The following is a 12,821-nucleotide window of genomic DNA, read 5'->3' as shown; positions in this document are numbered from 1 at the left end:
GGAGGTTTGCCACTATCACTGCTGTATCTTTCACAACAAGAAAACCACAGTAAGCAACAGCTCTGCGAAACATACCGTCAGCATCATCTGAATCTTCGTCTTCGTCTCTGTCTTTAGACTTCCTCTTAGAAGTGGGTCGACACCTGAGAACGTCCTGTGAGGACAAGTGACGGAAGTACCCTTGAGAGAAGAGCTCGTTCTCATCCTCTTCCTCTTCCTCCTGGTCAATCTCAAATGTGGGTTCTAATCTTGGCATCGGCCTCTCGGAGTCAGAGTCTTCAAAAGGCTCGTCTAAGACCTCCGTGGTCTCAGAAATGGTTTCTGTGACCACACTGCTATTGTGGTGTTTGCGCTTTCGGACTCGCCTTCTTCGGTGAAGAATTGGTTTCTATTTAAAAGAGAAAGGAGCACTTTATTTACAGTAATGAATGCTATCATTTCCATTAGTAACATGATTAATAGTTTTTAAACCTGCTAGAATTAGCACATACAAAATGAATAGGCCGTTTGCCAAAAGACATTTTGAATATTATTTCAAAATACTATAGTAAAAGATAAAAAATACTATAGTAAGACACTATACATACATAAAGTGTCACAGATACAAAGTATCACTGAATACAACTTTGTAAAAGAATAGACAGGCATGCCTACAGAGCAGATATTAACATTCCCTTACTAACAGTTCAGTTAAATTTAGCACCCTAGGGAAGCTGCCTATTTCAGAAATGACACAGTGACTAGTCCCTTAACTTCTCTTTTCCTCAAAAGAAAAAAAGAAATAAAACACTCTTCGTCTCACAGCTCCACTGTGCAGGTCAGCAGAACCATCAGGAAGGCTGTACACCATTTTCATAGGCTATCCACAAAGAGTTACAGTGGAGCCTGGGAATGGGTACCGGTCTCCTTGGTGTCCGTGAGCATTCAGAAGTAAAATAACTCTGTTACTGGGACCTGGTACATTAGGCACAATTTTGTACTAGGGTTGATTTAACACCTTGAATCACATGAAAGATATCACAAAATAATACTGTATCACCCAAACTGATCTAATTCAATCCCCTCATTCTAGAGAGGCCAGAGAATTTACAGAACTTGCTTTAAGGTCATATCCAGTCAGTAGAGAAATGGCTGTAAAACAGTTTCTGACTCCTAGTCAAGTGAATCTCTTCAAAAACTTCAAAAGTATCCTGTACATGATCTCACTGCCTGTTATAATATTCTCTTTTTACACAGGCAAATAGCACAATTTTATTTTATAAAAAGGCAATACAAGCCTAGGATGGCAAAGATATATTCTTCATGGTCACGTAACGAACAGCAGGTTAATCATTTTTTCTTCACTTCAAATTTACTAGTTTTCTAGTTGAGAACACAATTTTCAAACTAGGTTAAACATGGACTTGCTCTGAGGAGAAATGGCTGATCCTAGGACTGGGGCATGAAATACACAAGATGAACCTGGAACATTTTGTAGAACCAGAATGTAACGAAGTGCTCAAAACAAAACAAACCAAAAACACTTCACAATGTTGACGGTATGTATGTTGAAGAGACACAGGAGCAAAACTGAAAGAGTTCCTCATGGCCAAGGCTGGAACAATTTGAGCAACAAATTAGTAAGATGGTAGAACTGGATTATAACTTGAAGTATAAAGTAAATATCTATGAGTCCATACTGATATAAATAAATGCCTGAATCAAGAAATAGATGGGGGAAAATGGATAAATCCCCCAAACAGAATTCCAAATAATTAACACGATATTCTGCTCTTAGGGAGTAGAGCATAACTCCCTGTACCTTAAGTGTGGGCTGTAGGCAGTAACTTCCTTCCAAAGAATACAGTATGGAAAAGAGTTTGAAAAAAGGAGTAACTTTACAGTAGAGAAACCTGACAAACCTGATACCTGGAGCCAGGCGACCGGGGTTAATGTGAACGTGAACAGTGAGAAGTCACACTGACAGCAAATACCCTTGTATTTGGTAATCGGTATGGACTGACGGCAGATACCCTTATATGATGTGATGAGAATGGCACTTTACCTCTGGGGCCTTCTTCCCCAAAACCCATCACCCCATTTTACTATCATAAGGGGCGTTCTACAGAATCTAGCCAGTACTCCTCAAACCTGGCAAGGCCTTCAAAAACAAGTAGTCTGAGAAACTGTCAACAACAAGAAGGGGGCCTAAAGAGACATGACGACTAAACGTAAGGTGGTGTGCTGGGGCAGGAGAGGACATTAGGGAAAACAGAGGAAAGCTGAATGAAGTATGGACTCTAGCTAGAAAGGCATCAGTACTGGTTCACTGTGACAAATGTACCATACCAAGGTAAAAGGTTAATAATAGGGGAAACTGGGGAATATAGGAACTCTTTGTACTTTCTTTGCAATAAATTTGTAAATCTAAAACTCTTCTAAAATGGAAAGCTCATTCTTTAATAAACAGCCCTATCTTCTTTTTTTTTTTAAAGGTTCTGCTAAGGAAAAGAATGATTTTATTGCTCTGGATGAAAGCTGTACCTCACTAGCACAGAATGGCTCATCCAGAGCTGACACACTTCAGTCTGGCTGGTCTGCAGCAATGTTTAAAGTTCACCCCATAGCCTGGGAGATTTCTGGTATACAGATTAACAGAATTCATTGTCATCATCACACAGCGTTTACTAACGATCTGGCTATCATTCAACCTTTGCAAGATGATGAAATGTAGTTTAGAAAATACTTTTAAAACAAAGTTAAGTCAAACCACTGGAGGGTTGGAGAGGAGAGCGAGAAGGGAGGACAGAGGACAGGAGAGACAGTACCACCAGGGGTGAGAAGAATGGCTTCACTCCGAGCATCGCAATGCAGGGCACCGTTACGCCCACTTTCCATCGAACTGTGTAGTGGTTTCCTCTCCTTTTCTAATAGAAACATTTCTAATCTGTACGTTTTGTTTGTTTGTGTTTGGCCACACTACGTGGCATGCGGGATCTTAGTTCCCCAACCACGGATCAAACCCGTGCCCCCTGCAGTGGAAGCGCAGCATCTTAACCACTGGACCACCAGGGAAGTCCCTGTATGTTTTTTTTAAATCCCTGAAAAGTCATACTTTGAAATCAAACTAGCAAGCTGAAAACAGTCTGTCAGCCCTTAAATAAGTTTGTGACTTCTAAGTGAACTCCCACGAACCAAAGAAGTCATGTGCACATTTCAAATGCTCACTGGGAACATCACATGCTGCAACATACTGAGGCTTGAAGCTGAAAGGCTAACACACTATGGGTTAACTCCAGGACAGCACAGAGACGGGCCCCACCTTCCGCTTCAGCGTGGGCTTGGTGAGGACCGGGGGCGAGCTGGACCGCGGGCTCTCGGGCTCCCCCTCCTCCTCGCTGCTCTCGCTGCAGCCCCGCAGGAGGGCCCTGTCCCCATCGCTGTAGCGACCTTCACTGTAGCGACGGGGCAGCCTGTCGTGGCTTTCTGGCAGCCCACACTTCAGAGGCTCGGGGCTTTTCTTGAGCGGTCCTCGCCAGAGCTCGAGCCCCTCACTCGGTCTTCTTTTGGGACCGTCTGGCTTCGCGTCCTGGCTCGGCTGCTCCTGCGAGGCTGCCGACTGCTCCTGGCCTTCCGTGTACTCTTCTTGGCAGGTTTCTGATTTTTCCTCACAGTCTCCATACTGCTCCGGAGGAGCTGATGTCTCCTCCAAAAGCAGTTTTGAATCCTCATCACCAAAGCGCTCCTGGGCTTTTCTGTTCTTCCTCCTCCAGCGGCCTCTCCGAGATGGCTGATTATTGGCAGGAAGACTGTCACGGGGAAGGACCTGTTTGTTCAAACGCGTAGAACTGGCTGGTGCTGTAACTTCTGGTTTCTTTTCACTTTCTATTGAAGAATAAGAATCTTGTTCTTTGTTCTCACGCGATGCAGACTTCCCCACCTGATGTTAGAAAATAAAACCATGCTGGTTAATTTTCAGTCTTATTTGGTTATATCTCCTATTCTGACCTTTTAAATACTGAGATAAAAAAAGAAAACAGAGCTTTAAAGAGGAAGTTATTATTTAATGGCTAACAAATATCTCTTATGTGTTAGGGACTGTTTTAAATACTATATGGGTATAATTCACACCAATTACATGAAGTATTATTATTATTATATCCCCATTTTACAAATGACGTTAACTGAGGCACAAAGAAATGTAAGTAACTTGCCCCAGGTCATGCAATGGCAAATGAAGAAACTGGGATATAAACCCAGACAGTCTGACCCAAGAGTCAGTGCTCTTAACTGCTATACAATACCATATTCAATAAACAAAGTGAATATTATTATTCTTATAATCTGGTAAATGTTAAAAGAGATAGTTTATGAAATTTCTCAGAAACAAATTTATAAACAGAGGAGACGGACTCTGGGGCATGGGCAAGAGAAAGAGGATGCTCAAAAAATGAAAGAAAATTTCTGTAATTATTTTGACTTATTTTATTCTGAATATTTTATTTTATTTTGAAAATTACACTAAACAGGGGTATGAAACTTTATGTTTATCAAAGGAGGACACAGATTTTTAAAGGATGAAAAGCACTGCTTTAAAAAAAAGAACAGGGGCTTCCCTGGTGGCGCAGTGGTTGAGAGTCCGCCTGCCGATGCAGGGGACACGGGTTCGTGCCCCGGTCTGGGAAGATCCCACATGCCGCGGAGCGGCTGGGCCCGTGAGCCATGGCCACTGAGCCTGCGCGTCTGGAGCCTGTGCTCTGCAACGGGAGGGGCCACAACAGTGAGAGGCCCGAGTACCGCGAAAAAAAAAAAAATTAAATTAAAAATAAATAAATAAATAAGAAAAGAACAGAGACAAGTACACATCACATGAAGAAAAATACTGAAAATGATGTAATGGAGTACAGTCCCTCATTAACCCTTTAATGGCTAGAGACACTGAACTATTTGGTGCTCTGTTAGAAAACATGCATCTGTTTATTTCCTTAATGTTTTAAGGAAAATGCATCTTCATTTTATTTTAAACAATGGTCAGATTTAGATTCAATTCAGATTCCTCAATTCCTAAACAGCTTCAAATTTAGCTGCTTATTGGCACTGTGATAAGAAATATTTACTCATAAGTAACATATTATAACAAATTTGAAGGTTTCCTAATGATAGAAGGCTTAAAAATATAGAAAGAAGTAAACAAAACCCAGTCTTCCTGAAATTTCTATCATTGAAATAAACTCAGAAATTCTAATGTGAATTTATGGTGTTGGTTTAAGATATCATTATAGGTACATCACAAACACTCATGAAAACCAAAACATGCTCTTGTATCATCAACAACAGGGACCATTCGTGCCCTTACACTCGGCTCTAATTCTCCTTCCTGGCTCTGAGGCTCTTCCTGTTCTCCCTCCTCCTCCTCCTCCTCCTCCTCCTCCTCTTCCTCCTCCTCCTCTTCCTCCTCCTCTTCCTCCTCCTCCGAGACGACGGAATTGGAGACTATGACAGGAGTCCAGCGCAAACACTCTGGATCTACATCCACAGGCCGCAGATTCAGCTGAAGCTTTGCCATGTGATCTTGGATCAGTTTTTCCCGGCGGATAATCACAAATCTGAAACCAGAGAAAAGTTTATAGCGATCAACGACGCACAAGGAGCACCAAACAATGAATATGGAGCTACGCCCTCAGAAAGCCCTGGAGATAAAAACGCTTCACAAAAAGCCTGCCTGGGAAGACACCACCACTGAGATGGCTCAGAATATGAACTGGACAAACACTTCACACTCAACTAGAGTGAGGGATGAAGTTGTTTCAGCCACTTCCCATTCTCACATTTCCCACCTCTGAAACTTCTGCTACTCTCCTGTACTCTTTTACTCTCCATCTTTCTAGCCCAAATGCCTCCTTTCTTTGTGACCTTTTCTCAACCACACTAGAAAAGGGTAATAAGCTGTCTTTCCTTCGACCTGTATTTCTTTTGTCCCATTTGTATGGAAATTAATCAAGGGTGTATTTTATTTGACACTATTTCTACAGTTGTTACCTCTTGTATTGTGAAGGAGCTCCCAATAAATAAAAGATTCAGTAGCTTAGGTACAAAAGTTAGAAGGAAGACCAGAAAAAAAGTTGTAAAAAAAAATATGGTCAATAGTATAAAATACAGAAGGGAAAATGATGTCTCAGTATCACCAAGTACACCATTTGTATTAGTTTATGTCCTTTAATTGATAATTTGGCTGTCCGATCCAAAACCTTCTACCTAATTATCTTTCAAAGGTTATACAAAGGGATGTGATACTCACTGGTCACTCCGGAAGTCCAGCATTCGCAGGTGGTGGAGTGTGGAAGTAATGTCTTGAGGGCAGATTCCAGTCAACTTACTTAACTTCTTAATGCTGATTTGCTTGTCGTTTTGGTGATAAAGGCACTCCAATATTACACTTTTCCAATAAGCCATGTAGGAAAGACGACCTAGATCGGATAACGGTTTCTCTGGAGACCCTGCTTGGCCTTCACGCTTTGATAACAAATAACCTAAAGAAACCCCCAAATCACAAATATGTCAGAGAGCCTAAAAGAGGGCGGTTTACAAAAATAACAAGCCCCTCTTCCACAATCAATCCAAGTGTCATACGCTATAATTTCAAAGGTAAATTCCTTCAAGAAAAAGAACAAAATTACAAAATCACTTGAAAACAAATTTGCAGGAAGATTACATAATTTGTACACACCGAACATTAAGTTAGTATTACTTTGTCTATAGTTAATATAAATCACACTGTTAGAATCAGGACTTCACATTAATAGGCAAGAATGCTTTTTATTCGAATGTACAAGGAGGGGAAACCACCCTTGCATGTTTTATTTAGACCACTAGATGGCAAGAGATCCACACGAACTGCACAATACAAAAGAACGCCTTTAGTTTTTTTTTTTTTTTTTGCTGTACGCGGGCCTCTCCCGTTGCGGAGCACAGGCTCCGGACGCGCAGGCTCAGCGGCCATGGCTCACGGGCCCAGCCGCTCCGCGGCATGTGGGATCCTCCCGGACCGGGGCCCGAACCCGCGTCCCCTGCATCGGCAGGCGGACTCTCAACCACTGCGCCACCAGGGAAGCCCCGCCTTTAGTTTTTACATAACCCTATCTATGAAGATTGCAGTTCTTCTGTGAATGATTTAGATGACGATTTCTAACTTCAACCAAAGCTCTCCTCACAATTACCTATCACCCTAATTTCTGGTGAACAAGAATGTCAGTGTGCGAGTGTCACTGTGCGTGGTGGTATTACTTTGTCCTCTTGTCCAGTGCGTGAGTCTCAAGAACAGGAAAAGAAAGGCATAAATTCTAAGGGAAATCAGTCTAAGAATGGTAGTGTGGGAAAATACATTACATTAAAATAATGTTTTATAATAAAAAATACTGTAATCATACAATTATTTGTATATCTCAAAAAAATGACTAATAAATGCATAATAAAATATTTTCCCCTAACTCTGCTACTTAATGGCATACATGTCCAATCATGAGTCCTATTTCAAAACAGTATACTGATATTAAAGGAAATAATCTGAGTTTTACCCTCTACTATTAGTCGGAAAAAAAAACACCAAGAAAATGTAAAAAATAACCAATGGCACATATTTCCAATAAAATATAGTCAGGAACACAGTCTAAGGCCAAGTAGAATAAGCTTCATTGGTCTGCATGAGAATTAATACTAGTGATGTAATCATCTGATATTTAGAAGAATTTCCTGTATCAAAATCCTCAGTTTAACAATTACTTCTTTAAATATTATTTAAATATTATTATTTAAATATTATTCCTTTAAATATTATTTTTAGCCCAATTATCTGAGGGAAAATATGCCCTCAAATACCACTATTTTATAATCAGTATAAAATTTACCTCAAACATACATTTACTTTCTAAGCAAGATTATCAATGTATAAAACAAAATGCAGGGCTTCCCTGGTGGCGCAGTGGTTAAGAATCCGCCTGCCAATGCAGGGGACACAGGTTTGAGCCCTGGTCCGGGAAGATCCCACATGCCACAGAGCAACTAAGCCCATGTGCCACAACTACTGAGCCTGCGCTCTAGAGTCCGTGAGCCACAACTACTGAAGCCCACGCGCCTAGATCCCATGCTCCGCAACAAGAGAAGCCACCGCAATGAGAAGCCCGCGCACCGCAACAAAGAGTAGCCCCCGCTCACTGCAACTAGGAGAAAGCCTGCGTGCAGCAACGAAGACCCAACACAGCCAAAAATAAATAAATAAATTTATAAAAACAACAACAACAAATTGCAAGTTCCACAATAACCTTTTTTAAGAACTGTTAGCTTTCAAGTTTAACTCAAATTTTTTACTGTATCATTTACTTCTAAAATTTTTAAAGGTGCATATTTTTAACCACGAGGTAGATAGAGCCTGTAACTAAAAAAACGATGCACACACACATTTTCTCAGATAACTGGGTAATCAAAAGAGGGCAGGTGCTGCACTTCTTTATTAGTACTAATTTAAGTAGTTCTACAGTGTTTTTAATATTGTTGTGAGAATTAACTGCATAAAACAGAACTAAGTTCTGTTGTAAATTAATAGCTGCAAATTAAAACTATTTGCTATAGATCACACAGAAGCTCATATCCAATATTAGCTATTTTGGAAATATTCACATGCAACCAAAAGAAAAAGAATGTTCATGGCCTTAGGCTTTAAAGTTCCACTCAGCAGGGCTTCCCTGGTGGCACAGTGGTTGAGAATCTGCCTGCTAATGCAGGGGACACGGGTTCGAGCCCTGGTCTGGGAAGATCCCACATGCCGCGGAGCAACTAGGCCCGTGAGCCACAGCTACTGAGCCTGCGCGTCTGGAGCCTGTGCTCCACAACAAGAGAGGCCACGACAGTGAGAGGCCCACGCACTGCGATGAAGAGTGACCCCCACTTGCCACAACTAGGGAAAGCCCTTACACAGAAATGAAGATCCAACACAGACAAAAATAAATAAATTAATTAAAGTACCCTTAATTTTAAAGGATAAAATAAGTTCCACTCAGCAGTATGACAAAAGATACAAGCAACCAATAAATCATCTGCAAATCTTTAAAAATACACACACACACACACACACACCCCCCTCCACAGGAAGAGACAATGAGCAATTATGTTACTATAATCCTTACTGAAATCGATGAGAAACCTGCCATAGCCCTTGCGTTGGTACTGGGGAAGAATCATTATACAGGAAACGTTGTACTTCTGTTGGCAGTGCTTTTCCTGGTGGAGAAAACAAAAGCCAAGTGTTTGGCTGGTAAGACTAAACACTGATGCTAATTTTTAAGAAACAAATACTAATAGTCAAAACCACAGCCCTGGTCCTTTGGGAATAGCAATGCACATCAAGAAAAAAACACCCCTCTGGGAGGAGAAAGGACACGGTTAAGTCACTGCCATTACCCACAAAGCAACCATACCAGGAGAATAAAAATATAAAATGAAATGACGCCACCCAACACCATGTGCAACTCAAAAACAGTATGTCAATGCCTGAGGTGAGCAGAGGAATCCGAGTCCCAACGGATCTGCAAAGCTACAAATGGTGTGTCAGTGTGGCACCCTAGAAGTGGGACGATTCATCACCAAAGTTTCCTTTATTTCCCTTTTTGGTGCTACATAGGGTGGGAATAAGTACACTTTTATAAATCAAGCAATATATTTAAAATTATATTTAACTACTGAAATAGCCTAATAACAGAACTAGGACTTTTCACTTAACTATCTTTATACACTTAGATTTTACCATGGGCTTGCTTAAATGAAAGTACATCTTCTACATTGTTTGACTACAAAAGAAACTATTTTTTCACCCCAAGAGAATGAAAAATTGAAGGAGAGAAAATACCCTTTAATAAAAATGGCTTCCTAAAAATTCTTACTTCTATGCCTAAAATGCAAATTAGGAAGAGATTTAAAATGAGAAAGAACTCAGAGAGGTAATGACTCTGTTTATTTCATGAGTTCTATCTATCATCACCATGGGAGTAGAAGTCATATTAAAGCTTTCCCTCTGGGTAAGCAGCAGTTTATGTTCCCAGCAGAGTACAGTCTGTTGAACATTACTAGGCACCTGCTGGTACCAGGTAAGTTTCTCAATGTTCCTTCTGTTTCCCTTTCCAGAAAGCTAGATGGCACCCAGAGGTGCTGCATCCTGTAGTGTCTCCTAGTGAGAACCAGCAAAGACTGTTTCAGATTTCCATATGAATTCAAAACAAATTTAAGCTGATATACTTACTTTAGAAAAATAGCCAACAAGGTGGCAGCCCTTGACATCATTCTGGGTTAGTACATAAAAAAGAAATGGCTCCACGTCATAATAGAGTGTTTTGTGGTCAAGAAACAATTTTGCCAAAAGACACAGGTTCTGACAATAAATGGTACTCACATTCCCGTCAACCTAGAGGAAAAAAATAGACAAAATGGTCAGCAGGGTATCTCTTTAGTTCTAGAATAACACACATCAGAAACAAGCACCTGTGAGTACCCACAGTCCAGCCTAAGATGAGCTGGCAGCTATCAGAACAAAATGGACCTGGAAGCGGTCCCTTGAAACGGCAGAGTACAGTGCCTGCTATTTTAAAACACCTAAATATATAAAACACTGCACTTCAACAAAGCATGAAAAGTCTAGACAAGGAGGTGATGGCCAGTTTTAAAAACAGCACTTTTTGCTTTTATAACAAGATTGACTACAGGAATCCTTCAGATGGCAAGCTGATCTGATGTATTTTTTAAAGTATTTAATTCAACAAAAGATCTAAATGCAACCTCTCTTCTAAAATACATATAAGTAAAGCAAGGTAAAACGATAGTTTAATCTGTGCCAGCAGCTAAAAGCAATGTAATCTGACTGCCATGATGAGATTTCCCCCAAATAAAGCTACTCAAGGGATTATTATCTATTGTCAGAAGCACCAAGCAGGTTCCCTAGGCAGCAACCTGGCAAGTGAGGTTATTTCTTGGACTCCGGTTGGCCAAGATCAGGAGGACTAGGCTACACGCTCCCAATACCCCTGTAATTCTTGGCACTGCTGGAGCCAGTTCTTTTATGAAAATGCCAACAACTGCCTACATCAGACCCAAAGACATTGACATTTCAAGACTGCAATTTCTTTAGCAATTTAAGTAATTTATTGTACACCACACCCTTTCCCTCCCCACGAGGTCAAGAGCTCCTCTATTCCTCACCTAAAATAAAGGCTTTGGGAAGATGAAGAAAGTGAGGGATGGAATAGTTCCTGACAATCTGAAATTCTATCATCATAGTAATTAACAGAACTGAGCACATGGCAGGTACTCAATTAATACTTGGCAATTAAACCACAGAACTGAGATCAAGAAATTAAAAACCACTACTAACAACACAGAATCACAGATGTAGCATAAGTCATACAAACATGATGCAGTCAGGAAATATATTAAGATTTATTCAATATACAGCTATTACACATACCTCTACACAATATTCCTTTAAATAGAGCAGTAGAAATCTTTTCAATTAAGTGTCATATTTCATAGATTCTAAGACACAATCTTATCACATCTAAACATAAGTAAAATCCGTTGGCATTTAATAATCAAATGGAGTTTGATCATAATTAGCAGTACCTTTACCTTCTCAGTAGTACATAAAATAAGATATATTACAACTGATGTCTTTGATTCAGTGAAATACAAAATAGTTTATTCAGAGATCAAGCTTGTGAACTGGGTACCACTTAGATTGGCCTAATTCTGCTTCTCCCTCATACAGCTGAATTACTGACTCAACAGTGAATGAACAACAGTAAAATAACATTTCCAAAAAAAAATCAAGTTGTGCAATTAAAGTACAGGTGGCACTGTATTTGAAATGGGTAGGAAGACAACTACTAAACATCTTCTACTTTACCTCAAAGACAGAAATGTTATTCTTTCTATAAATCTCATTAGCAGGAGGATGGAACCAACCACATTTCTTCATGTGCTGCTGTAGAATAGTTCTACTTTTCATATATTTTAGACAGAATTCACAGAGATACAACTTAGGCAGCCTGTAAAAAATAATTACACAAATAAGAGGGCTTTATATTTTATAAGACTTTAAACTTTCATCACTATTCTTTTTTGATTCTCATTACTACCCAGGTAAAAAGGTAAAGAATGTATCATTATCCCCATTAACCAAATGAAAAAAAGGAAAAACAAAAACTAAAGATAAAACTAAGTTGAATAACAGGATCCAACTAATTAACGGCAAGAAGGCAGGGGTGAGAATCAATTCACCCAATTCAGTGCTCTTCCTATTAGACTAATATTTTGCAGTCTTTTTAAGTTACCCACGGGACAGATATGAAAATCTCACCTTCTCTATTCCTTGATAATCTCCATTAAGTAAAAAGTAAAGTCTACCTTGAGAACACACCAATAAGTGAAGATTTTGTTACGCTATATTCTTTCTTCCTTTATTTGATCATTCAGTCATTAATTTCAGAAAATGAACATTTATTGAATACTATCAGGCCCCTGTGCTAGGTACACTAGGTACAGAGTGCTGAGTAGGATGGACATATAGTAGGTATTATAAAAGCAGATTTTGTATATCTTTTTAAGTATAAAATTATAGTATGTTTTTTTCAAGTCAGGACATACTACACTACCTCCTTCCTTCCACCCCTGAAATTCTGGCTTCCTCTCTAGTTAAATATCACATTAAATCCTGCAACTCAAAAGTCTATTTTTCAAGGTGAAATAAAATTTCAATTTATTCATTCACATATTCTCTGTTATAGTCATATCATTTATATTTA

At 39.7% G+C, this 12,821-nt stretch overlaps 1 protein-coding gene across 1 annotated transcript in view; it reads right to left on the bottom strand.

Moving 5' to 3' along the window:
• The window catches only part of KAT6A (lysine acetyltransferase 6A), a 106,851-nt gene that overhangs the window by 5,000 nt on the left and 89,030 nt on the right, over positions 1–12,821 (bottom strand). Inside the window, exons 10-16 of the mRNA XM_060136230.1 lie at positions 11,924–12,065; positions 10,268–10,429; positions 9,159–9,252; positions 6,278–6,509; positions 5,336–5,585; positions 3,302–3,919; positions 76–388 (exon numbers count right to left, since the gene is read on the bottom strand). Of these exons, the coding sequence (XP_059992213.1) occupies positions 76–388; positions 3,302–3,919; positions 5,336–5,585; positions 6,278–6,509; positions 9,159–9,252; positions 10,268–10,429; positions 11,924–12,065 (1,811 nt within the window). The remainder of the gene's footprint in view (positions 1–75; positions 389–3,301; positions 3,920–5,335; positions 5,586–6,277; positions 6,510–9,158; positions 9,253–10,267; positions 10,430–11,923; positions 12,066–12,821) is intronic.

Source organism: Lagenorhynchus albirostris, chromosome 21, assembly GCF_949774975.1.
Source record: "Lagenorhynchus albirostris chromosome 21, mLagAlb1.1, whole genome shotgun sequence".
Classification (NCBI taxonomy): Eukaryota; Metazoa; Chordata; class Mammalia; order Artiodactyla; family Delphinidae; genus Lagenorhynchus; species Lagenorhynchus albirostris.
The sequence above is the reverse complement of the archived record's forward strand: the minus strand, read 5'-3'. Positions and strand labels throughout refer to the sequence as shown.